The sequence below is a fragment of the Nannobrachium achirus genome, assembly GCF_963921795.1.
Source record: "Nannobrachium achirus genome assembly, chromosome: 4".
Classification (NCBI taxonomy): Eukaryota; Metazoa; Chordata; class Actinopteri; order Myctophiformes; family Myctophidae; genus Nannobrachium; species Nannobrachium achirus.
Window position 1 is genome coordinate 35,680,776 of NC_137813.1, and position 27,871 is coordinate 35,708,646.

The 27,871-nt window shown below is 42.8% G+C and overlaps 1 protein-coding gene across 1 annotated transcript; it reads left to right on the forward strand.

Annotated features, from left to right (window-relative positions):
* Positions 1–4,168: 4,168 nt before the first annotated feature.
* LOC308283257 (growth arrest-specific protein 7-like) lies at positions 4,169–27,235 on the forward strand (the record flags this gene model as incomplete). Its single annotated transcript, XM_080723647.1, has 10 exons — positions 4,169–4,294; positions 12,355–12,444; positions 14,817–14,932; positions 16,527–16,601; positions 17,160–17,238; positions 19,044–19,175; positions 20,880–21,003; positions 24,439–24,518; positions 24,610–24,708; positions 27,122–27,235. The coding sequence occupies 10 exons, from the start codon at positions 4,169–4,171 to the stop codon at positions 27,233–27,235; spliced, it is 1,035 nt and encodes a 344-aa protein (XP_080579773.1).
* Between the last annotated feature and the right edge of the window lie 636 nt (positions 27,236–27,871).

Consider the following 27,871-nt stretch of genomic DNA (forward strand, 5'->3'; position numbering starts at 1 on the left):
CATCGCACACAGATAACTGAAGAAAACAGTATACTTATCTTAAAATATTATTCCGGTCACCAGTGGTGCATAAAGATCCGTCCTCGGACCGTGGAGCATGCAATCAGAAAACCATGTGTCCAGCGGTCCAGTGGCGGATGTCCAAGCAGGGAATGTTATAAAATAAATTGTACTGTTGTCAAAATAATAACCTTGTCTGAAAACACAGTAAACTTCCAAACTCACAGCTGGTTCTTTTATACGTGTTGTAACACCGACCCACCGGGGGAGAGAAAGTGCACCCACGGTCACTTGTCCATCCATCGGTCGGTCAAGATTACATCTGTATGCGGCGACGTAGGACCATTTTGATTGATATATTATTTGTAAACAACAACACCTTCTCATTCCCATATGAGATACAATAATCCATCACACAGAAATAAGACAGGAGAGTGATCAGAGTGAGAATGGAATGTTTACTATGGAGAGAGAGTATTCAAGACAAAGGTACAACAGAATAATCAATGGTTCGTGCTCTCTCTGACAAATTATGTTTTTACATGAGTATAAGTATGGTCATTTCATCAGTCAATGGATGACGTTTCAACACAAGACAAAGAGTCCATATACAGGGTTCCTGGGAGGAGAGATGTCCTTGCTCGTGTCTGGATGACACTGAGCCTTATAAACCAAAACAATTCTCATTGTTTTCGGTACAGGCTCCAGGCAGTTGATAAGGTCTGATTTCAACCAGACGGAGACCTTGTGTTGTACTGTACATGACATTTTATGACACAGTCACTGTGCCTTCAACTTCAGGTGGTCATCAATATGTATTGATAAAAAGATGATATGAACCATAACAAAATACCTATCAGTTAACATGTGGGATTCAAGGCTTTGATGTGAGGGAGGACAAATTGGCTCCTGTCTGAAAGATGAATGAGGAGACTTTCACTTCTCACAACATGCAAACAGTGGCTTGCCCACTCCACTGTTAAAATATGCCAGATTACATCCTCAGCATAATTTGAATGACCTTTTCACTATAATTGAGCCATACATGGCATCTCACAGTGTGGATTGCTGTTGTAGCTGTACACACCTACTCACTATTGTCAAGATATCTCATCATGATCACAAGACTTCTTCTGTTGATTGTTCCAAATAACAGATTATAATCTGTCTGTCTGTCTGTCTACCCGTAGAAATGTCTGATGTTGCTGAACAGAAAGCCACCATGGACAAGCAGGTACAGTATGGTATAAAACTGAACATCATAGAATTTTACATTTAAAGTTAATTAGGGACTCCACATCAAACAGATTTTGATTTGTCCATAAACGTTATCACGTTATACGTTATATTTGTTATTTTTCATCTCCTTTAGAAATATTTACAGGATGTAATGATCATTAACTTGACTCAGAGCAATAACCCACCTACTGTATCTCCCTCCCCAGTCAGAGTTAGGAGTTTAAATGAATGTAGCATTATGTGCAGGATGTACTTTTTATTTAGATGTGAGGGGAATTCATTTAACCAACATTTTGTTGTTGTTGAATATTACAATTTTAAAACACTTGTGTGCCAGTGGTCACCCTCCCCGTCCGTGCCAATGTTAGCACCTGTACCTTTGCCTATCCCTGCTGTAAATAGGCCTACTGTACAGTAGCAGCCCCTTTTACAGTCTTGATTTGTCTATTTGTTTGTTTGTTTAGTTTGTCAGTTTGGGATATCATGCAGAGTGCCATGCTCTGTGCCATGTAACCAGTGCCACTCCCATATCACAGATTCATCTGTGCCAACAGTGATCACACGCCAAGAAAGACACGTGACCAATTACGAGTCAGATGAGGGCATACCATGTCACCGTCGCACCGGAGCGGTACTAGATGGACAGATATCAGGGCCATATGGGAAACAGAGAATTGGAAAACACATCCTAGGGTTTGTCAGCTTTTGAACGGAGGCCAGCCAGGGAGCTTTAGCTCACATTGAGAGACCTGGGAAAGCTGGGGGCCCCAGACCGATAAGCTGGCTCCATCGCTGTCCTTCTCCCAACAGCCTGAGTAGGCACTGCTCTGCACTGCCTGCCACCATGTTCTGTTCCACGAAGGTGAGAGAGAGACCGAGCGAGTCTGTGGCGATACGGTTTTAAATACTACCTACTGTACGTATAGCCTACTGTAGGTTCAGGTTGTATTCTGGCATGTTTTCTTTGCACATTGCACACTCTGAGACAACGACATCGGTGGTCAGCGCCACCTGCCACCATATGTGTGCGGAAGGACGGAAGGTGGGGGTGTGAGCCCACCACAGTATTGTTGCGGATCACCTCCTCCATTGACCATGTTCACGCGGCGGCCATTTTGCTCGTACTTCTAAAGCCTCGTTTATACTTTGTTATGTGGCGGTGACCCGCACCGAGAATGGCAGATCTCCAAGCTCACGACGCGTCACTCACAGCCAGCCCAGGGCAGTGGGCTGGCCGTGTTGGTGTTGCTGATCAGTTGTAGGTGGATGTCATTATAAGGCGTGCGGGTGCAGGGAGCTGCTGCCCCTGCAGCGATCACGTGTGCAGTATAGCTGCTCTGCTGTTCACATTAGAGCGGGTTTCACGCCTCCGGTGGAACACTGTCATAAGAGAGAGATGATAATGATGCTGTTGGAGCCGTCCTGTACTCACATATTAGACCGACCATGAACACGGATGTGCATGCACACGTATACATGCACGCGCGCACACGCACACGCACGCACGCACACACGCACGCACGCACAAACAAACATATACACGCTGATGAATATGAGTCTGCTTTACTAAGTAGCCACAAACCTTTTAAAGTCCTTTTACAGTGCCTAACGTTTGGTCTCACTGTCACTCAATCTGGATCACACATTATTGCGACTGTCAGGTCGCAGTTACTATCAAAACCTCCACCGGCTGTCTGTCAGTCTGTCATTCTCTCAGTCAGTCTGTCAGTCTGTCATTCTGTCAGTCTGTCAGTCTATCCATCACACGTCACGTCATACTTTTGCCCTACTCATATCTCTGCCACCGTTGCCCCTATCCATGCCAACCTCCAGCCCGCATTTCTCACATGGCCCTCTTCTAGCGCCACCATGAAGCCGATTCTTGCAAAACACATTTTTGGACACTGCTCCTACAGATTTTGCCCTAAAATTACACAAAGCGGTACACAGTGTCTCTAAAGTCATGTCATTAACATAGATCTGTCCTATTTTACATATTCCCACCTGATTGGCTACCATTGCCTTCTAAAGTTTGTGTATGAGACCTGACGGTCGCTTATCTCCCGATTAGGGAGTCTTACTGGTCCATACAGAAACTGATTATGCATGTACGCACGCAAACATGCACGCACGCACGCACACAGGCACGCATAGATGTCCTTAAATCACAGCTTTCCAAATCTAATAGGTTCATAAACATAAAACCATAGAGGCACTTGATTGGCTGCTTTTTCCCTTCTTCATCTCACATGAGAGGATGCTCTCTCTCTCTCTCTCTCTCTAGCGCTCTCTCCACACCAGCTTGTCTCATCATAATTAGCCTTTTGGAGATCATCATTCACCCATTTAAATCTCACCCTGCTCTCCCTCCTTCCCTTCATCCCTCCTTCCCTTCATCCCTCCGTCCCTCCTCACACCACCTCCTCTGTTTTCCTGGCAAGGACTATGTAAATACCCCCCCCCTCCTCTCCCTCCTCTCTCTCTCTCTCTCTCTCTCTCTCCTTCCTCTCCCTGGGTAATTTCCTCAGACATATTCACACACTGCTATGCTCTCTCTCTCGTCCGCTCACGCATCTCCAGACGTGTCCATCCTCACTGGTCGGTCTCTGCATGGACTGGAGCAGACGTACCGTATCTCCTCGCTGAGACGCGCAACTCGTGTGTGTGACAGGCAGCAGCTCGACGCCTCACGTTCACAGGACCGCGACCGACCCCCACCCACACACGCTGCCTCCCCCCCTGGTCTGCCCCCCTCCCTGCTCCCCACCACCTCCTACTCACCTCCCCCTCCTCCTCACCCCCTGCAACGCATCACCTCCTCTCCTCCTCTCCACTCAGCGCAGCTCGGCAGCTTCAGGGTGCGCGCGTGTGCACGAGAAGGCTTTCCCTCCCGAAACAGAAGGAGCAGGAGAGAGGAGGAGAGGAGACGATGATGGAAGCCAGCTTTGACACTGAGGAGAGCTTTGACGATCCCTCCTGTCTTGTTCCACAGCCCCCCGGCTCCATCTCCCCGGCCAAGAGGCAGATCAGAGAGGTCAAGGAGACCAAGACAACGGTGAGTACCTCGAAGCTCCCAACTTCACCTGTCTCCTCCATTTCCCCTGCTGCTCTCTGCTGTCAGTCAGTCTCTCTCTCCTTTTATCTCTGTTCCTCTCTTTCCTAGTTCTGTTGTTCTCAGAGCTCCGTTTCTGAAAGGCTGGAAAATCTCAGGTAAGCTGATGTTCTGTCTCCAGGATTCTGATGCTCTCTGCAAACAAAAAATCTAGTAAAGTAAAGTAAATATCTTTTTCATGTCATGGCTAGAAAGATTTGATCTTCATGTCAACTGATGAATACTGCATTTATGTAACTCACATTCTGTCTCCACAACACTACGGTAAATCATAATGCATGATGTGGATCGTGACTATGGAGTCACATAGGGAATCCTCCATTGAGAGTCTACAGGACAGAACATTATTCTCAATGAAGGAGCATCCCTGGTGTCTCCCGCTAATCTCGAGCGAATGGACTAACCGTCCTTTACTCCGCAGTATTGATTTTCACGACTCCCTGGTAGCTTGACAGACCCCTGGCAGAGATAGATTTTACTCACACAAGATGCATCCTCAAGGCACCAAACTTGCCTAGTCCCCCCCCCCCCCTCCCCTTTCCTCCAACCCCCATTCCTGTCTGCTTCGCAGATTTGGAGCAGGAGTGTAGCCTATAGTTCCATTCCAGGTAGAGCGTCTGTTTTCGGTACGGCACGCTGTCTTTGGAATGACAGAAAAGCGTAAAGCTTTTGTAGAATTGCTGCGGCAAGCTATATGGGTATTATTTTGGACTGCGCACTCGTGTCTGTCTGATAAGGATCTCATGTGGATCTCCAAGAGTTTGTTATTCTCTCAAGCATTTTACAATAATAGATTATAACTCATTTTCAAGTGAAAATAATGTGACACGTTTTTCACCTGAAAACCAGTCATTTCTGTCGGAATGACAATGTATAAATTAGAGTTTTGTCGCTTTTTGGTCTGATGCATTTACATCCCATCCCAGGCCTAGAGGGGCCACAAACACACTACTCTGCAAGGCATTGCAGGTCACACAGCACTGCAGCTGTCATCTGGCAATGTCTCCAGGATTTGGAAAGTAAGCACTTTGTACACTGCATTGTTAGGACGGAGTACTCCTCCATCAAGTCCACTACAATAGCAAGCATTCAGCCTGTCATACCACACGCATACATTCTATGTTAATGAATCCATTATGCACATTTTATCTCATAGTTGTACTGCATTACACACAATCATAAAGATCACTTATCGGTGTGTCATTATGCTGAGTTGCAGATCGTCAAACAAAGAATAAGGAAAAGAAACCAAAGATGTTGACTGGACGCTCGTATCCGAACGAGTCCGACTTTACATATAATCACTGATTCGTCCCAAGTTGTTATGTAACCTGATGGCTGATTATGATTGATGGCAGAAGTTAGAGGGGTAGAGGGAAGCAGGTGGTGGTGGTGGTGATGGGGGTGGTGGTGGTATGCCGGGCTGAGAGCAGACGGACACAGGAGGTTTTTGTGTTTGGCTGGGCTGGTGTCGTATACCCTCGTGGGCTCGCTGACCCGCCGCGGCCACGGGAGCCGTCAGTGTGGCTATTGTGAAGCCCCACAGACCTGAGAGAGACTCTGCCAGGCCAGTTGCCATGGTGACAAAAGCTATAGCACTGATTAATGGGTGTTGAAAAGGAAAACACTGCTATAGTCTCCTATAGCAGTGTTTTTCCATTTCAACACCGTCAAATGCTCAGATTTTTACTGAATATACACTAGGAAAAAAATATAATGAGATGCCTTTTAAAAAAATCTTTCATTGATCACAGATCTATTATGGTTGGCACACTATGATATATTTCCTTTTGATTAAGAGTACTCAACAGATATCTCTGTATTGCTAATAAGCCATGATAACATTTTGTTGTTTTTTATGACTTTTAACTTTAATTAATAATAATTGTCTCATTTGATCCTGCATGCTTCTACAATAATGAATATATTGAACAATACAAAATAACAAAATGCAACTGAAATGATAAAATATGGTAAAAAATATACTAGCTCTCTGACGTTGCATGTTAAATCACACATCATGTCCAAAAAAGGTGTTCTGATGGTGTGTGTGAACAGCTGAATCAATAAGTGTTGGTGGGGTGACGTCAGGGGAGGGAGGTGTTTTTATTGTTGTGCCACCAGTGCATCTCGGATTACACAACCCTCTACAACCCTCCAGTTGTCATGGAGACGCGTGTGCACATCCATGCTAGAGTGCCTGCTAGTGTCTCGCTGCCTATAGTCAAAATCCTGTAAGTGTAAAAATGGACTCAAATAGACCCTCTGAGACTGAGTTAAATGAACACTGAGGATTTTAATGTGTGGACCCCCATGTGGGTCATATGCATCATAGAGCAGAGCAAAGCAGAGCTACAGTATAACCTTGCTTTCACCTTGTCTCCTCCATCATAGCCAAGTGTGACCAATACATGTAGGTTATGGACCGAGAGCATTTTGTTAGCCTTCTGTGTTTTCTCACATTATCACACAAACCCTTCTTCTGGGCATGTCTTAATTGGCGAACGTTTGGCGGAAATTGCCGATCCACAAAATCACGGCGTGTTGCAATGCGACGCAACACAATTCACATTATGAGTTTGTAGATCAGCTATTTTCAGGGAAGAGATTTGGTGTAGCAAAGGGGCCAAGGTTAGACGCATGGTAGACCCCAGTAAACAAAGTGTATACTGTAGGGCAGTATTATAGTAGGGCACCTTTTCTGGATCAGGGCCCACTTGAACATCTTGAAAGCCCACCCATCTGACCCCTTAACACATTCCCCGCCATTTTAACATACCTTCGTACTCTATGGTGCCTCTGGTCTCCATAGACTTCCATGTAATTCATAGTGCACGGATCATGCACACCCATGCCTAGATAATGCACCACGTGTGTCCACATTGCTCACAGCTTTCAAACAAAAAAATCCGAAAGGAAATCCGTTCAGGCATTCATGAGATAGAAGCCATTATGTTTTCCGAAAATGTAAACAAAGATGGCTGCCATGTTTGATAGATGGGGTTGCTATGGGGGTTAAACATGCAATTTCGCGATTTCTATCATGCCTACTACATTTTTTGGGGTCCAAAAAAAATTTTTGAAAAAAAAATTAAAGATTTTTTTTTTTTCAAAATGGCGGAAATTCTCGGGACTATCGGGCCTGGCGGGGAAAGACATTGAAATAATCTCGGGACTATCGGGCCTGGCATGCAATGAGTTAACATCAGCTCAGATGGGTGGGCTGTGTGCATTGTTTAGTTTAATGATCCTATCCCAGCTTATATCAATAGTTAGTTCCTATTTATCAGTAGGCCTATCACAATGAAAGTGCCTAAAGAAAAAATACAGCAATTTTTTTCTTTTTTGTTTTGCATATACAAATTTCTAATATTAATGATAAATTATCAAAAAACCTTACAGTATGTTTTGCCAATTATTTGGGGGCCCCCTTGCGATATCCTCATGGCCCACCAGTGGGCCCCGCTCCACAGGTTGGGAATGGCTGCTGTAGGGTGTAAGTGTTTAAACACTCTCTCGGGTGCTGTTGGATGTGTTGCCATGCTGTGCCACGCTCAGCGCAGACTATAGCCCAGAGGGCAGATGACAGCTTGTTGGAGTGGCATCTGCCATCTGTGGCAGGACCTGTCTTCTTTTGACCGGCCTCTCCCAACGCGGTCAGTTCTTGCAATATTATTAGCCCATGTAAAATAATAATAAAGAATGAGAGAACAGTGGATTGGGGTGGAATGGAAGCGAAGCATGCTGACAGCAGTGGGGAAGTCTCACATTGTGTTTGTTATGGAGGGGCTGCCTTTACAGCAAAAGTAATTTGTCGCTTAGCAACAGCTGCCGAGCCTCTCAACAAGGCAGATGATTTCATGAACCGTTGCTGTGATGTTCAGCGCTACAGTATGCTTAGAACTGATGTGATGGGGTGTATGTAAGTGAGTTAGCAGATAAGCAAATGAGCAAAAGAGTGAGGTAATTTGGGGGGTTAGGAGGTTCTAGTCTACATCTGATTGTGTTGGAATGGCTAGTTAGAGTCGTTAGAGTGTCATTTGTTTGCCTGACATATGCTTATTTTTATGTGTGCCTCATAGGCCATTAATCTTCTACTCTGTCTGTAAAATGTGTGTCTATTCAGCAAAACAAAAAGCTGCTGCAATATGTGATGAAGACCCCCCGCACACTCAAGTTTGTTTATGTAGCTTATGAAGAAAAAAGAAAAAGGCCCCTAATTCTACAAACTGACATCATCATATGATTATGCTACAAGAAGTTGATGCACTGTTCTAGCCTAATAGGATATGTACATTATCTAATACTGTATGTAACCTAAGGCTATACAAATATAACCTATACCCACATGATAAACACCATTAATCGCTCAGGCTACAGTCTGAAGGGCTAAACCCTTTCTAGTTTCTAGCTATCTTAAGGAAAGAAAAAGGTCAAAAACATCAGGAACGAATAGATCCTCAATGAGGATTTATCGTGCTCTGACTGTCCCTGTGTCATAAAGGTAATCTGTATTAATATTTTAGTCCTGACTCCGGAGCACCTCACTAAGCACCCATAAAAGAGAAGTGAGTTAGGGAGACAGCCTGGCTTTAGATAAATGGTCTCATTTTCTGCTGGATGTGAGGAAGGAGATAAACAACGGCTGTGATAGATGTGGACCAAGCGTAATGGAAAATCTGGTGCCCATGACAATCAGTCTGATCTCTGATGCAGAAAATGAACAAAGTGACTGCTCTACACACGGAGTAAATCATGCTGCTTCCGATTAGATAGTGCCTACATGTATGATAGTGTGTGTGTGCATTATGTAGAGTTGTGGTCAAGTAATGTTTATCTTTCACATTTGCAACGATGTTAGCATGCATTACACTCCATGCAAATCTTTTTATGATTGCGGTGGGTAGTCTAGAAGAGGGTCTGTCTCTGTGTGCGCGTGTGTGTCCTCAAGAGCAGGACTGATAAGCCAAATGTCTTGTGCACCATGCCAGGATGACAAGGAATTAACTCCACGTTAATGGCAATGCAAGACCTAGCTGTCTAAAGGGTCTCTGCGTGCGTGCGTGCGTGCGTGCCTGTCTGTCTGTCTGTCTGTCTGTCTGTCTGTCCAGAGCTAATCTTGCAAACCACTAGACCAGCGGTTCCCAAAGCTTTCAGGTCAAGACCCAAAAGAGAGATTAGAGTTTTGCCCGGCCAGAACCCAAACTAGTCAAAACAAAATAGCTTTTTGGAAAGCAAAGGGAGAGAGGGACCCATAAAAACTTGGTCTGCATGACGCCAGTAGGCCATACATATGTACCTCACTTGATGGCACGCTCAGGTGAGTTTCAGTGATGTCATCAGTGTCAATGATGGCATAATTACACCAGTCTTCTGCCAAGGTGTCTATGCTTTACCCTAGAGATACCCTAAAATGCATATCAATTTGGGGGTTCTTGACTTGAAACAGTTTGAGAAGCACTGACATGTATTGCCCAGCGATGGCAGGCAGCCTGTGTGGAAGTGAAGAGTGGATGTGTAATATAGAAATACTTGAAATAAAAAATTGAAAAAAATCAGATGGTGTTGTAGGAGTCCTAGTAAGAGGAAAATGTAATGTTTTTTTTCAAAAAAATGTTTTTGTAAGGTTTTATAGCCATAAATCAAAAATCATAAATCATGCTCTAATTTACATATGGTCTTGCCAGTCTTTATAACAGAAACACTGCAGTGGCACCTGCCTGCCTGCCACGACTCGGTTCAACTCAGATGTGACTGGGCATGTTTTTAAAAAAATATGTATTTCTCCAAAAATTATGTTTTAGCAAATTCAAACATAAAAAAGGCGGAACCAGGGCAGGACAAGGCAGAAAGAGCCTGCTGGTTGGTCAGTCAGGGACCAATCAGAAGGCTGACAAAGGGTGAATTATGCCATCAGTGACACAGGTGTTTAGTCGATTAGCCCCACTGCTCTCATCATGTGATCGTGCTGAAAACTTACACAAATGTGCACTCATATGTCATAAGTAGGCTTGTGTCATAAATGTATGACGTCATGATGTCATAGGCTGAACACAGTCTTTTGTTCCCTTCTTCTGTCTCTTTTAAAGGATCGAGGTCAGGAAGGTGTTTCTGCTTTAAATCTTGAGAGCATTTGTGTTTTTCTGCATTGCTGACACTATGTCTGGCTGCCCATGTAGTTTCTGACATGGCACAAGGACCATGCCGTTAAGGAACCACTGGCATTGAGGGCATGTTGTTGTGTCAGGAAGGAGGGAGGGTGCACAGATGGCGAACATTACATAATTGCAGCCCTTAGATTAACTGAACCTAGGGAATACATGGATGTGTCTATTTATTCTTCTGTGCGGTGCTGATTGTGTTGGCAACCCCACATACTGTATACTTTCACGGATAGGCATACTTGATTCATTAGATTTGGTTTCTCGCTCTCGATGACCAACAACGTTGCCATGCATAAGGTAATAGGAATTAGGAAGACCTACTGAAAAATCATAGCATTAGCCTACTGCTCTTCCTACTGTTCTTTATATTAAAATAGGCCTAAGGGAGGACCGGCCGACTGGTTATGGTGGGCCACTGGCGGCCGACCACGTCGTCACGCTCATGACCACCATGACTCAGCCATAACCACCAGTAAGACTCCCTAATCGGGAGATAAGCGACCGTTGGTCGCTTATCTCCACAAATATCACAGCCTCCACCTCTCACGTCATACGGGCAGCCATAGTTACACCTGGAATGTTGAATCTCCATATATGGAGATAACCTACCCATCACACAAAGTCTGACCTCACCAGCCCATACCTGGGCATGGACGACTTATATCTCCATATACGGAGATGGCCATATATGGAGATACGATGACATCACAGAGTCCACAGCTGATGATGTGGCGTGATGTCATACAATACACAAACAAGCCCTATATAAAGGGGCAATTCTCACCAGGGAAGAGAGCATTCCCCTCTAGCTGAGTATCTTAAGATGGTTGGATGTGATGATAAGCCACAAATAGGCCAAAAGTTTGTTTTACCAATTATCAAGACATACGGGCAGTTGACAGTTTGCCATTGTTACTCATTGAAGTTGAATCTCCATCTGAATCCCTTTTATGCCCATATATGGAGATCCCTGCTCTGAGTATCTGACATCACTAATCCCTTTTATGCCCATATATGGAGATCCCTGCTCTGAGTATCTGACATCACTAATCCCTTTTATGCCCATATACAGTATGGAGATCCCTAACAGAATCCATTTTATGCCCATATATGGAGATACCTGCTCTGAGTATCTGACATCACTGTGATGTCACCTGTTTATGCCTAAATATGGAGATCCCGGCTCTGAGTATCTGACATCACTGCGATCTCACCTGTGATGTCACAGTGACACATCACCTCAGTATCTGTGATGTCACAGTGACACATCACCTCAGTATCAGGCGTTACACGTATACATTGAGCAGGGCAAAGGTGTGACGTGTGTGACGGACGGACGGACGGACGGACGGACGGACGGACGGACGGCCGGTGGAGGTTTTCATACTAAACTGCGACCTTACGGTCGCAATAAGTAGTTCCCTGATGCAGCTGTGCCCAAATATGGAGTGTGTTGTCATGGCATCAGGCACAAACAAATCAGTCAGCTCCATATATGTGCACAAAGGGCCATATATGCCATATATGGACATATACTGATGACATCAGAGATTTCCATATATGGGCATAAAAAGGACAAGGACTGACAGATACAGAGATCTCATGTATGGGTTTAAAAGTGCAGTCCAGATACAGATGCGTGACTAATATGGGCATATCAGTCGGATCCGACGGATAGGCGGTGCAATGTACCATAGGTGTGAGGGCCACATATCGACCCGAACTCTAGTGTATATATATTTCTTTTTTCAGACAGGCTGGCACCAGAGGCACTATCACCTACTGTTTGTTCTTGTTGTTCTATGTTTTGAATTGACATTTTAATGTCTGTGTTTCCAGATTAATGGCGTCACGTTCCCTCTACCTGGGGAGGGACCAGAGCAGCAGCTCCTTAAGCCCGGTGAATGGAGTTACTGTGACTACTTCTGGGTAAGTGAACCCTCATCTATTGTCATTAGGCATGGCTCAATACCAAGCAAGCACCATCACGATCATTATTCCAGCAGTAACCAATATGGTTAATTTATCTCAGCACTCGCCAGCTGAAACCTGCTTAAAGAAAATGCTAAATGAATGTGTTCTTCCTCAGCGTTAATTGTGTGCTGGCTACTTTCTCACTCTCAGGATAGTGTTGAGCTGTGCACCTTGAGACTTTTGCTTAATCTGGCAGTGTTGCAGGGAATAAACTCCCCATTGCAATTAGAACTGTAGACTCACTCCCTAGCTTCCGCCATGGTCTGAAGACTCAGCTCTTCAGACTCCACCTTAGCCCACAGCAGTTACCGTTGCACTTGCCTACCCTCAATGACCATACATGTAAATTAGATAGCATTTTCTTCTATGTTTTTCGATTTGTAAAGTCTTTACTGAATATGTGCTTGGTCTACCTATGTTTTTATTTTTCTTAGATTACTATTTCTATGCATTTGATGTATTAATGTTGATGTACTGATGTATTACCTTGCTTATTGTAAGTCGCTCTGGATTAAGGGCGCCTGCCAAATGACTAAGTTGTAAATTGTTGCAGGCGTTCTGCTTGGCAGTGCTTTCTCTCAGTACATAAATGAGATCCTACACTGATAGATAGTACTCATTATGCGTTTCACCGGCACAAGATGGAATACAATACAGCGCACTGCTTTTGGTCTGACAAACGATCTGAAGGGCCTCATGAGCAGTGGGGTTGATTTTCTGTATGCCTTATTTATACAGAAGGACACGCGCGCGCGCACGCACGCACGCACACACACACACACACACACACACACACACACACACACACACACACACACACACACACACACACACACACACAGTATATTCCCTTTTAATCACTTGATAAGATAAGCCCTCAGTCACTCTGCTGGCCCCACAGTTTTCATACATACCGTGCAAAATGTTATTTTTAGACCATTTTACCTACTCTACCTGCAGCTAGTGTAGTGATCTGTAACAACATGTACTCCTGCTGATCTTGGATCGGAAATCTCCTTCCTGTTCACTCTGCTCTGTACCTTCCAGCTTGCCAACGTTGCCAAAAAACAGAAAGAGACAAATACTGTCCGCTCTCCTTCAAAAAGAAAGAAAACCATCCACCAATCTCTTTACTTGTCCACAACTGCTGCCGTTTTAATTTATCGTCCTTCGTCCATTTTGTCATGTTTTCTGTGATTGATTGTGATCCCACACGCGTCCCGTGACCTGCTTCATGGAAGCCACAGCACCAGATAAATCCACCGCCTCTGTTCCGCTTAGTGTGATTCATCAGTCCCTGTCACAAACCACAGAGGATGCTGCTCTTGGCTGACTCTGTTATACAAATCTGCACACATATCGTTGTTGTCAGGTGTTAACGTTGTATGTCCAAAACCGTTTGTTTTGTATTTATCATTTTAAAAAACGATTTAAACTAGTGAAAATAGCCATCTACAAGCACACAACGCCTTGTGAGCTGCTATTTTCACTACTTTTGTGCGACACTTTTGTATGATGAAGTAGGGCTTTAATTTACCAAAAAACATACACATGAAACATGGAGATACAAGGTTTCCGCCTGATAGAGACGACATATAAATGCTCGGATTACACGTGAACAAATGCAACAAACAGATGCACGTATGCGCACATATGCACTGATACCTGTACACAGAAACCTTTCCGCACAGACACACCTATACAGTACATCCACAGACACATGCTCACATACACACCTTAACAGTAAAGTTAGTTGTTGCTCAGTGCTAATTCAACAGTATTTATTAATGTATTTATTTTTAGAGTACTTGTCCCTATTATAGTCCCTCACCTGAAGTGAGGAGCCCCCACCGGGAGGAAGTAGTATCTCCGTCCTACTCCTACTTTTTATCCCTGTGCTACATGAGCGCCCTAACCGTGTTCAATTAACAAATGTAACCAAATGGCCTACCGTATATAGACTCTCAGAGTTAAATTAAAGCACATTGACATATGCCCTCCTTGACAGCGATGTGACTCAGAGATTCCGGCTCGTAGCTCATGACTCACCCAAGCTACACACAAATCCCCCAGCACACACTCAACATGTAAACAATGCCCAAAGGTGCCATGTGACATTCTGTTAATGAATTCATGCACTGTAACACCATGTACACATGACATGTAACTCTGAGTGTAAAGACAGACATTTTGGTTCCATTTGTACTCCAGATTTGAGTTACAAATGTATAAATGAACACTGAGGATTTCCCTGCACATGTACAGTAGCTGTGCAGTGGATAATTATTGTGTTTGTGTAATTGAGTGATGTCTCCTTTCTCTCTCAGACTGACAGGAAGGACCCCCAAGGGGGCGCCTGTGTTCCGGGCTTCGAGGTTCTTCTGCAGAAACAGCTGAAGGGCAAACAGATGCAGAAAGAGATGGCAGAATTCATTCATGAGAGGTATGCACGCATCGTGACAGAGAAGGCTTGTGCATTCCATTGCGTGTTGAAGTCACCCAAAACAGATTTCAGATTTTTATTAAAATCTGCTTGTTGAACATGCTATTATTAGATAGCCTCGGGTGATCTTTGTCTGATCGTGTCTTATTTTGATCTGTGTGTAACAATGTGTCTTATCAGCATACAACAGAGGCTTTTATCAGCATGTTATCAAGGCTTTAATAATGTGCTCCTGTGTTCCTTTTTTACCCTTGAATTTTGTGATACATATTAGTGTGCGGTGGAAAGTTTTCGATAATGATCTCTGCTTTTCAGGTTGGAGTTGGGGGTGCTGCGTGCGTGCGTGCGTGCGTGCGTGTGTGTGCGTGCATGCGTGTGTGTGTGTGTGTGTGTGTGTGTGTGTGTGTGCGCGCGTGTGTGTGTGTGTGCATGGGAAGGAGGGGGTGGCTGAAACCATGGTACTGTTGGGGCCTGGTGACTTCAGTTTTAATTTTGCATGGATGTTTCTAGGTGTGGCCATGTGACATTTTTCTCATTTGAATTTGTCTGGATCAGTGTCACTTGATTTGTGGTGACTTTAATCACAGATGACAGCCAGTCCACCGCTAGACTATAAGATCCAGAATATGAATTTAACACAGGTCCATCTGGTTACATTTGTACACTGGCAGGATTTCACTAACACTCAGGATTTTACTCTGTACATTCTGCATAAAATGTAACACTTCCTCTATATCAAAATCTTTCTTTCTTTAAGGTTTAACATTAATTTATGATGTTCTACAAATATATTAGTGCTACGCATGCATTTATCAGATAAACACATTGTTTGTCATATAACATCAAAAGAATCAAGCATCTGAGTGATGAAGAATTGAATTATAAGTGTTACAACTGACCTTCAGGACACACATGGTACAGTAGCTTCACTTAGCACACAACAGGGAAGTTATGCTTAATTTATACGCCGTCATACAATACGATGAAGTATAAATCAGGCTTTAATGAGCATCACACAGCAGAACTCACATAAATATGTTGAGAGTGCAACATATTTATGTGCATGCAATAAAACAGTGGAGCTTATTTAAAGATGGGGTGCCATGATCCCCCCCCCCCGATAATGACATCACGCATCACGCTTCACTGTGCTGTCACACTAACAGAGTCCCTTTTATGCCCATATATGGAATTCCCTGATGTGGAGTTAATGATGCCCTGTTAGAGAGATCCATGTGATGCCAGGGGGAACAAATCCCTTTAATGCCCAGATATGGAGATCCCTGTGATGCCAGGGGAACAAATCCCTTTTATGCCCATATATGGAGATCCCTGATGTCCACATCACTGTGTCTCTTGTCGCCCTGAGGCGTCTTACTAGTAGCCTATATATTACAGGAGAATTCTGTAGAGGTCATAACTGTGGTCTGCCATTTTGACAATGTCTGCCTTGGCAGTGGGTTGGAAACTTTTGCTATTTCGCTCTGATGCACTCTCAAAACTAATTTCAAGTTTAAACATTTTTTCACTAAAGTTTTGTCCCTCCCTTGGGCTCAGCAACTTGAGATTCTATATCTGGCTCTGTCTGTTTTAGAATAAAGATTGAAGAGGAATATGCCAAGAACCTCTCCAAGCTGTCTCTGAGCCCCCTAGCTGTGCAGGAAGAAGGGTGAGTACCATAATAATGTGTTCATCATTGACTCGCACTCTCTTGTTATGCCAGCTTGCAGAGTCATAACAGAAATGGGAGTCTACACTCTACACCATTGGTTGTCAAAGTGGGTTCTTGAGGGAGTTCCAGGGGGTCCCCAGCAAAATGATAGATAGCTAGGAACCAAATGGACCCTTTATGGGTCTGTAACTCAGAGAGTGTGCAAATTGAACCAAATGGATCCGTTAGGGTTAAATAACACTGTTAAATATTTATTTTACAATATAAATTGGGGTCCCAGAGATAGAAATGCCATTAAATGGGGACTGTAGCATATACATTAAAATGGTTGAGAATCACTGATTCACTGCTATAGAGCTGTAAAAAATCTATCTATCTTTTCAAATGGGGGGAGAGAGAGAGATTTGATCGCATGCTCACATGCACCTTTCTTACATCCTGTGGTAATGAAACCTGCATCTACAAAAAAGTGTATGAGAATATTGCTTAATCCGAAGGTACCTCTTGTACATTTGGTTGAGGCCCGACTAAAGTACCATTCTGTTGGAATTCCAGAACTCTAGGAGAAGCCTGGACCCAGCTGAAGAAGAGTCTCCATGATGAAGCTGAGGTCCACCTCAAATTCTCCAACAAGGTAGCATCTACAGAGGTCTATAGTAAAATCAAATAGCCATTCCTTTTGGTGTTCTTATAGGTTTTAATTCAGAGACATAAAGTTACCATAAAGCTAAGTTATCACAGCCTGGAGGCTGGAAACCAGATGTATCTGCTCTCTGCAGATTAGTCTGGCCCCACTCTGAGTCAGACGGAGGGTTGTGATTGAATATCGCTAGCCCTTATGTTGTGGGGGCACAAATCGGAGCCCAGTATGTAAATATGGGGCAGGTTTATCACCGGAGACGTTTTTTTTATTCGGCCCTTGGAAATGCAGGTCCCACACAGGGATTCCAGACAAATATCTACACGCACATGCACAGTGATATTAGTCTGGCCATGCCAGGCTAATGTTATCAGATACTGATCACTAACTATCATACAAACAGATATAAATATAGTCGCTCGATGCTGCTAGAATATTGTAGTGGATAATTAAGTTACCATTTGTAATTTTAAACAGGTAATCAGTGAATGTTGTGTCAAACATGGGGCAGTTCCTTCACTGTAAAATCTTGAGTGTTGATTTACTATTCATTTCATTACTGTGTTAACTCCTTCAGCAAACATTCATAACTCACAGAATATGACTAAAGTACTTTGACAAATTCAGTACTGATACTTTCCACATGTCAACCTTTAGAATGAATTTCAAGATGAAGGAACAATTAACAACCAGCTCAAAAAGTAATCAGACACTGATCAGGGTTTGTAATTAATTAAAAGAAAAAAAGGTTTTTGAGCAATCCCTCAAGAGATCTGCCCACATTGGTCAAACGATTCAAGTTTTCAATCAACTGGAAGAAATTCTCAGACCACATCCTTGAGTCAAAGGGCTTATTTATTTCAACCTTGTCCTTGTCTGTGTTGACCGAGAAAAACGACCCTCTGCCCTGCAATTCAATTACCAAGTGCGGCAGAAACTTGACACCGGCTTCAAATGCAGCCTTAAATAAAGCTGAGGAAGCCTCAGAGCTTCGCCTAGCCCTCCATTGTCTAACTAATTAGCTCTGTGTTGTGACGAGGCCCCCAGCAAGGGGAACAGAGGCTGAATCTCTGCCCTGCTCATTATGAAAGGACGGTGTTAACGTGTGTTAAGACTCAACAGAGAGAAGTCCTTGTTCAAAGCTTGGCAGGTGGTAACCAAGTTAGACACACAACTTTGATGCTTTCATAGTGGAATATATCCTGCATTATTAGTCCAGCAGACATTGCTTCGGACATCATACAGTAGAACCACGTTTTTATAGATTAAATTATAAATCTTTGCAAACAGTATGGAGTCTGGGATGCAATTTGTCCACAGTGACAACTGACTAGATACTACTCTACTAATTTGATATATATTTTTATTTTTGGAAACAATTATACAAGTAAAACCACTTTATAACTTAAACCCAGGATAACATATAAGCGTAATGAAACCATTGTTTCCAAAGTGGTACCGAATTAACAGCTGGAAATTGTTGAAAACAATTCCTCTATAAGCATAGCAGTTATTTTCTGTAAACATGCTCTTAAGAGTGACTTGTACAATGTCTAAATCTGTCTGCTATATTTCTGGTGCTGCTGCTGCAACCTCCTTTAGCATAACACTGGCTTAGCATTCTCTATCTATGGAAGGTTAACAGGCCAACAAACATTCAAGACTAATTTGCAGCTAAGGCAAAAAATAACCCTCAGGTACCATGCAGTGACATAATATCTATTTGTAGAGTAAGATGTACAGTAGGCCTGATTAAAGACATGTATATGAATTGTCTGCTTTGTCTTGTTTCTCTCTAGCTCCACACCGAGGTAGAGAAGCCCTTACTGACATTCAGGGCAGACAACTTCAAAAAGGACCTGAAGAAGTACGACCATCACATGGCTGACCTCAGGAAGCAGCTGGCGAGTCGTTATGCAAGCGTGGAGAAGGTACCTATACCTTTGATGTTCACATTGAATGTTGGGTGTACTGGAAAGATTACATCAGCTCAAAACTGTTACTTATTATCAGTGGTTGCCCTAAACCAGACTATAGTACTTGTCTGACCTTCTTCCATCCATCTTTCCATCTATCTGGATAAACGTTATTTTGCCGCTCTACTCCTCCCACAGTTTTGGTGGCACGCATGTCAAATCGCCCGGCTTCATTGGGGCTCATCTATCATTTTGCAAAGAGATATGTTATAATTTATGTTAATTTATTAGTGAATAAATTGTCTCCATTGACTTGAATAGGAAAATGCTAAAATTAAACTTTTCCCAAATATGGAGATGATTGATGTCTGACCACATGCGATTGACATCAGGGATCTCCATATATGGGCATAAAGGACGGAATTCATTTAGCAATTTACCAGAATTGCATCTTTCTAGTTATTATTACTAGACGTTTGCATCACCCTTTACGTTTATATCAGGTCGCACTTATTGATGGTGACGTCACCAAGAATGCTGGTCCCTCATTGGCTTTTATGGTGATGATGATGATGTCATCACCCGAATGATGACCGCCACTCTGTGTTTTTTCAAGGGGTTTCCCATTGGATGACTTCAGCGCAGACACACATTTTGCTATTTCAAACTGTTAGAATAGAATCTGTTTTGTTAGTTTTGTTTGATTTGGAGCAATAAAACATAGAGAAGAGGGTCAGTATCATTTGTCTGTGCATATGTGTGCGCTCTTTTACTCTTCCTCAGTTAGCCCAGTAGCCTACCTGGATACGTAATTAACTGAAGCCTAGTTAAAGTGCTGTTTAAATATTAATAGTAGTGAGGGCATTAACAGATGTTTCCTCCTCCCACAGTTTGATTACCTCTAAATCTTGCACACACTCATTTGCAAGGAGACAGATGGCACAAGAGAATACAGACTGAAACAATTGTATGTTCCAATTAAAAAGATGAAAAAAGCGAGCTATTAGGTTAATTATGCTTAATTTACACTCCCTACTGTATATACCAGTGATCTTTGCATAATGCCGTTTTTCTTGAACTACAAATATTCAAGCTGCAAGATGATGGTGGCTCCACCTTTGTGACACCCTTGCTATACATCATTACTATTTATTCTTCCTTCATTGTGTACTACAGTATGTAATATCAAAACTATTCCAGTTGTGCTAATCAGTTTCCTAATTAAAAGTTTGTTGGTCCAAATTTCTGCCATTCTAGGAAGGATTACAGTGACTCCAACACAGGGGCTTAGGGGGGACTTCACATCCCACTGTTTTATTTTAGTTGGCATCTGTTGAAGAGATTTGGTGGGTTTATAGACGATAGCTAAATTTGCCTTTCAAACATTGTTACCACACTATGACCTTAGTGAGTTTGTTCACCGGAGGATGTAGGAGCATCCCACGAGTATTGCAAGAGAGATTAAAAAATTAGACTGGGATTGAAGAGTGGATATAGCTAGTCAATATAAAGGGCTGTAATGACTCTAGTTTGATGTGGGAATAATAAATCTGTGGATTATGCTCATTGTCTCATATTGCATCTTTGTGTTCTTTTCGTGTGTGTGTGTGTGTATGTGTGTGTGTGTGTGTGTGTGTGTGTGTGTGCGTGCGTGCGTGCGTGCGTGCGTGCGTGCGTGCGTGCGTGCGTGCGTGCGTGCGTGTGTGTGCGTTGCTGTAGAGTCGCAAAGCCCTGGCAGATAGACAGAAGGATCTGGAGGTGAAGACTCAGCAGTTGGAGATCAAACTCAGCAACAAGACAGAAGAGGACATAAAGAAGGCGCGGCGGAAATCTACACAAGCAGGTCAGAGCAGAGGCCCCTGTCAGGGTTATTTTAGTTCACTCTAAAACTAACAAAATAACCAGTAGGCTAAGACTCCCTAATCGGGAGATAAGCGACCGCCAGGTCGCATACACAAACTTTAGAAGGCAATGGTAGGCAATCAGGAGGGAATATGGGAAATGGGACAGATCCATGTTGATGACTTTAGAGATACTGTGTACCGCTTTGCGTGATTTTAGGGCAAAATCTGAAGGAGCAGTGTTCAAAAATGTGTTTTGCAAAAGTCGGCCTGATGGTGGCACTAGATGGGACAGATGGATGTTGATGACATGACCGTAGAGATACTGTGTACCTTTTTGCGTGATTTTAGGGCAAAATCTGTAGGAGGCGGAGCAGTGTCCAATTTCTTTTTTGCAAGAATGGGCCTCGAAAACATACAATTGAAAGACGTTAGTTAACTGAAATAGAATTAAAAACCATTCACCTTAATTATCGTGTAAACTGTATTGTGAGCCAGCGTTTCTAACGTAAAAAAAAAACATGTTTTACTGTATCTTGCCCTTGACTACCCCATGTTACAGTAAAATAAAAGTAAAAGTAATAATCACTAGCAAACACACTTTGAAATGAATGAAAACAAACTGTAAATGAAAATACAAAGTAAAAACGACTTTTCCACAAAAAGAAATTCAAACGTATAACCTTGATACACATTTCAAATAAAGACCAGGGCTTAAATACACACTGAGAGAAATGTAATTTCAGGTTGTAGTGAACAAAACATAAATAGAACCGTGCCTTTTCTGTGAAGAGTAACCAAGGAGGTAAGGTCAGCAGACTAGATGTATATTAGAGCTTAAAAAGCTTTAAAACCATCCAGCTAACAGAATTATAATCCTAGGCTAGTGGTGATGATGAGACATCAAAAGTGCACTTGGAGCCGTGTGCATTTTCAGGTGTGCATTATCAACCCTAAAATGGGGTTTATGGATGGAGGCAAAACATTACCTTTCCTTTCAAATGCTGTCCATTCTCTTCACATACAGCCTGGGTCGTCTCTCAATAAATCAATCCTGTATTGTTGAGCAGCCCGCTTTCATTTTTTATAAGCCACCTTGGGGGACTTCTTTTTTTATTGCTCTCAAATTGCCTGCTATTGTTGTGCTGCGCTACCGTTGTGTAAAGTTGGGTTGGTGTTTTGAGACAGAGCCAGGAAGCAGAGTGCACAGTGAAGGGAACCTCTCCTTGGCAGCAGACAAGAGCTCCAGTGGATCCTGGCTCCAGCCAGCATTTCAACACGCAATCATCTGTTTTCAACTCTGAAGATGAAAAGGACCCCTACCCCACATTCCTTGGAGCTAATCTTTTGGTTTAGGTGAATAATGTGCTATCAATGGGAGACTTGTCCTGTTCTATTCATTAGCCATTCTCAGAAACTTGCCAGCTTTTACTTTCCCGTCCCATTAGAAAGGAACAAGGCTGTAGACAGAGCAGAGCTGAAAGCAGAGAGAGCACCAGCAGGTGGTAGCTTCTGACACTGAGGCTTTGCTTTAATAAAAGGACTTCACTGTTGAGACATCCATGCAGACAAGAGCATGCTGAAGAGCTCAATGGTTGGATAGCAACACGATTACACTATTCCCTGGCTGACAGTATCAATTTCAAAATCAAGTTTGAAACAAATCTTGACTTCAGCAACTCAGACGGAATGTAGGAAACACATTGACACATATTTCCACATGGAACGTTGGTTCATTGAGATGCAGCATATATTCCCTATATTTCAGGATGTGTGTGTACTGTGTAGACAAGGGTATACTTTCCCTCTTCTATGCATACTGTACATACAGTAAACACTGTGTGATGTTTCCACTCAGTAGATTAGTCACAGTTCACAGCAGTGATCAATATCTCATTGTACACAGTTAAGTGATGTTCTGTTAATGATTACATTCTCCTCCTGATTGAAGCAAACAGAGGCTTGAGGTGCACTTCCAAACTTGTGTCATTGCCATACAGGCTGAATCTTAATACATTTATTTGATGTTTTTGTGTATAATATATCCAGGACAATCTTAAAATAGATGTATTTTTTCGTTATCCCAATGAGACCGTTCATGGTTAACTGAGGAAGATATGCATTGCAGATAAGGCCAAATACCCCAAGTCTAAGGAGATGGGTGTCTGTATCTTAGTGCCATCTGCTGGCCAGGATTGAGTCACCATTACCAAGGGTATAGACTAGAGGAGTGGTTCTCAAACCTTTTCCTGATTGCTGAATCCAAGTACCCCCTTTAACATTTTGACTAGAAAGTACTGACATCAAAATTCAAGTTTTTATGTCAATATGTTGAAAATAAAAGTAAGTAGTAAAGTAAAGTTAAACAGATCAGCACGTTCATATACATTTGTTAATATTTTATTTTGGTCATTCATAGTCATAAGCTGATCCATATTGTGGTTTATTATACTGTAGGTCATTGTGTACACTACATTGTAGTGGTCCATTGATGTGCACTTCTGTTGTTGATGAGGGCCATTGCTTGGTTGAGGAATCTGTCCTTGTGACTTGTGGCCCTGGTTTATATTGGACAATATTTCTCTGAAGGGGAAGCTATAAAAATGTCAGCGATGATCGTTACTGCCTGCTTCCTGCACGTAGACTGTAGCATTTCCGAAGAGTGGGTCATGTGTGGCACAGCTGATAGTAAAACCAGCTGACTGTACATATGGTTGCTTTTATTTGGCATATACAAGTAAGATCCTGGGTGTTAATTTAACTCTGAGATTGTACAGGTCCATTTGGTTACATTTGTACAGTCTGTCTACAAATGTAAATGATAAATGGTGCATTAATATAGCGCTTTACAGAGATTGTGCATTATTAAGAGGACGGAAGAAGTTCATGCCTTTCTTAACATCCAAGGCCCTATCCCTGAAGACGAAAGGACAAGTGTACTCAGCCTGCACCAGAAGTTCTATGACGTATGGAAGTGAGATGTGTGCCCTGAGAATGGAGCATGAGGAGAAGCTGGACAAAGCGGAGACCAGGATGATTAGAAGGATGTGTCGCAAGTCACTGATGGAGAGAAAGACAAGTGCAGAGCTGAGATAGAGACAAGAGTCTCAATAGTGGATGCGGTGAGGAGAGACACACTGCGATAGTATGACATGACACATTGTACGGAAGGATTCTAATGACTGGATGAATGACAGAACCATCGATAAAAAACCCAGGACAAAGATCCACTCGTCCTAGACTCTTCACCCTCCTGGCCCCAAAGCTTCCGTCGTGGTCTGAAGACTCACTTCTTCAGACTCCACCTCAGCCCATATTTAGTTGTTTTTTTGCTATGGTGAATATTGATCAATGTACTGCATAATGGACAGATTCCTCTCGACTGCTGACCCTTTGTTTGCCATTCTGTCATTCCATGTTGGTCTGTTTTTCTCCAGGTGATGACCTCATGCGCTGTGTGGATCTGTATAACCAAACCCAATCCAAGTGGTTTGAGGAAATGGTGACTACCAACATGGTAAGCTGAATTCACTTGTCTTGAGACTACAAAATAGAAAGTGCAGATAAATGTCTGCACAACTTTTCACTCTCATCCCTCTCTCCTTCAGGAGCTAGAGAAACTGGAGGTGGACCGGATTGAGTGGATTCAGCAACATTTACGGCAGTATACAACTCTGAGGCATGAAACCGACATGTTCAACCAAAGTGTGAGTATTCAATTCAGTTACCCATTTAGGCCTACGATTATTGACTGCTTTAACTATTGAAAAATAGCAGATAAACAAGCTCACAGCGCGGCACTGAGTGCCGCGCTGCGAGCTTGTAGATCTGCTATTTTTGAAAAATCATGATTTTTCTTTGCAAGTCTTTGAATATATCTATTTAAAAGCGAACATTTGTAACTCAAATATTTGCTTCTGGGGGGTCCCTGGAACAACATATTTTGAGATGGGGGTCCGTGGCTAAATACCTGTAATTTTGGGGGTCCTTGACATGAAAAAGTTTGAAAACCACTGATTTAGAGGAAGGATTTAGAAGTCGGGTCAAAGATTGGGTCAAAGATATTCAAAGACTTGCACACATTTTCACGATTTTTCAAAACTAGCAGATCTACAAGCTCGCAGCGCGGCACTCGGTGCCGCGCTGTGAGCTTGTATATCTGCTATTTTTCTAAAGTTAAAGCATACAATAATTGTTAAAGTGGTTAAAATCTAACGCGACTCGGGCGCGTTCCAGGTATTTGAGAGTTAACTTGTATTATAGTGCAAAACACACTTGTACATGAAGAGCAACCCCGATATTTCCCCCCAGAGCAAGGATTTGGCAACAGTGGCAAGGACAGGGGGATTTTTCGCCTTTATTGATAGAACAGGGAGAGAGTTGGGGAGTGACTTGCAGCAAATCCGCCACCAGGCTCTGTAATTGAACCCAGGATACACTGACAGGCAAAGTCTATATATGGCACACGTCTTACACACTGGATACAGCTTGTACCATAACAAGCTCCATTCTGGCTGACTGACAAGCCTCATGGACATGACTGTAGTGTCCACGTCACCCTAATGGGACCATGATCTTTTCATGTAATTGGCTCAATGCCCACCATGCAAATGTTTTCCTGAACACTCTCCTTTCTTTCATTGCTCGAAAGGTTTTAGTGATGTATTTGACACTTGGGTGTGTCTGTGTCATACAGATAACTGCATGGAAAGATTATAAATGTGAAGGGAAATGGCCCAGTAAATATCCAACATAGTTCATGCAAAATAACATACAGTATTCAGTACCTGCAAGCAGGCAGGCAGGTAATTGCATAGAGCATGTATTTCCCTATATTACAGGATGTGTGGACTGAAATTTCCCATAAATACTGTGTGATGTTGTCTTGTTCATTCCCCTTTCCACAGTAGATTAGTCACAGTCCAATGTAGTAATCAATATCTCTCATTGACTATCATGACTTTATGTCAATGATCAATCACAGGTGTTTCTGAATGAGCATCCTCTTTAAAGATGGGGTGCCATGATTTCCCCCACCCCTAAAACATGATCATCAGATATTATGATTATACCAGGAGGAAAATTATTTCCAAAAAGGTGTACAGAAAGTGTTAAAATTATGTTTTTATGTGGCCACACCCACCAGTTCATTATGTATGCCTGGTTGGCAGGTGGGTGGTGACCCAGCTGAAGTTGGCCACACCCACAGTGTTGGGTGTATGGTAAAAGTGGGAGGGGATGATAATATGATGTCATTAAATCTGTGTTTTTCAATCGGGTCTTTTGACACAGAGGCTTTCAGCTTTCAGGAGGAAACCAAAAATACACAGGGAAGGCAAATGTTCACATCATAACCACACCCGGTGGTCTGTTAGAGTAATGTTAACTCCATAGACACATACATAACAGAAAAAGTACAACACTATGGCACCACCTCTTTCAGTGGCTCCAAAAGTGTGGGTGGTATGTTTGACTCCTGACTTTGTCAAGTACAGTATGATGATAACTGCATGAAAACATTATTGCATTGCACAAAGATAATGTCAGATGTTCCATTTTGTAGGCGAAATAACTCATATACAGAATGTGTGTATACAGTATGTAATGCAGGGGTTCCCAATTAGTTTTCCCCAAGGGCCGAATTATGTTTAGGGTACCAAGCCGAGGGCCACAACATTGCAGGGGGTGACGGTGGCATTCCCGCTACTCCAGTGACAGTTCAGATATCGTCGTTGTCGGGTGAAAATCTTGTATGTCCAAAACCGTTCGTTTTGCATTTATCATTTTAAAAATGATTTAAACTAGTGAAAACAGCCGATCTACAAGCACACAACGCCTCGCACCTCGAGGCGTTGTGTGCTTGTAGATCTGCTGTTTTCACTACTTTCGTGCGACGGCCTTGCATGATGAAGCAGGGCTTTACTTTGCAAAAGAACGTACACATTTGGAGATACGAGGTGTCCACCCGACAATGACGATATACTAGTGTTGTTGCTGCTCTTATACCACCATTATTACTGGGGTTGGTGGGGGCCAGACAGTAGCCCCGGCCCGCGGGCCGCCTATTGGGGAACCCTGATGTAATGTATGTGTGTAACTGTGTATGTATTGTGTTTCTAGACAGCTGAGCCGGTAGACCAACTGCTCCAGAGTGTGGACCCAGCCAAAGACAGAGAGCTGTGGGTGAAGGACCACAAGACCGGCGAGGTCCGCCCCGTGGACATGGACATATAGGCCATGCACCAAGTGTCTCCCGTCAACACCAACACCTCCATACTGTCAGAGTTCAAGGACACTTCTACACAGTAAAATCATCAGTGTTATTCATTTAACTCAGAGAGTGTAGGGATCTGTACCTGTACAACAGTACAGCTCCAAGGGCAGTGCATGTTCAAGCTACACGGAAATCTCCTCATTGTCTCAAAAGGAGAAATGGTCCCTTTTTTTTAACACAGCTTGAGTCTCATAGCCGGTAAACAGTGATGGATCAGCAGTCAAAATACCAGCACGTTTCTTCTAAACTGTAAAGTATTATAATCTGCCATAGCTTAATGAATGCCACTTAACATCATTTTGTTGTTTATATGTTGTAAGGTTGAGACTATTAGAGAATCCTGTGTATAATTTTGAATCGCTTAGTTTGGTTTAATCGGTAGTTCCTGTTAAGCCTTTCCAATTTTAGCAATTTGGACACATTATTAATTCATATTACCTTGATTTTAGATACTGAAAGGTATTGAGGTATCTTTGAACGAATATGATATATTTTCATATTTCTTTGCTGGTTCATTTTGGCAGATACTGTATGCATGTTTTGAACAACTTATATTTGTTGTACATGGAGAACTGCACAATAATTGGTAAAATTGT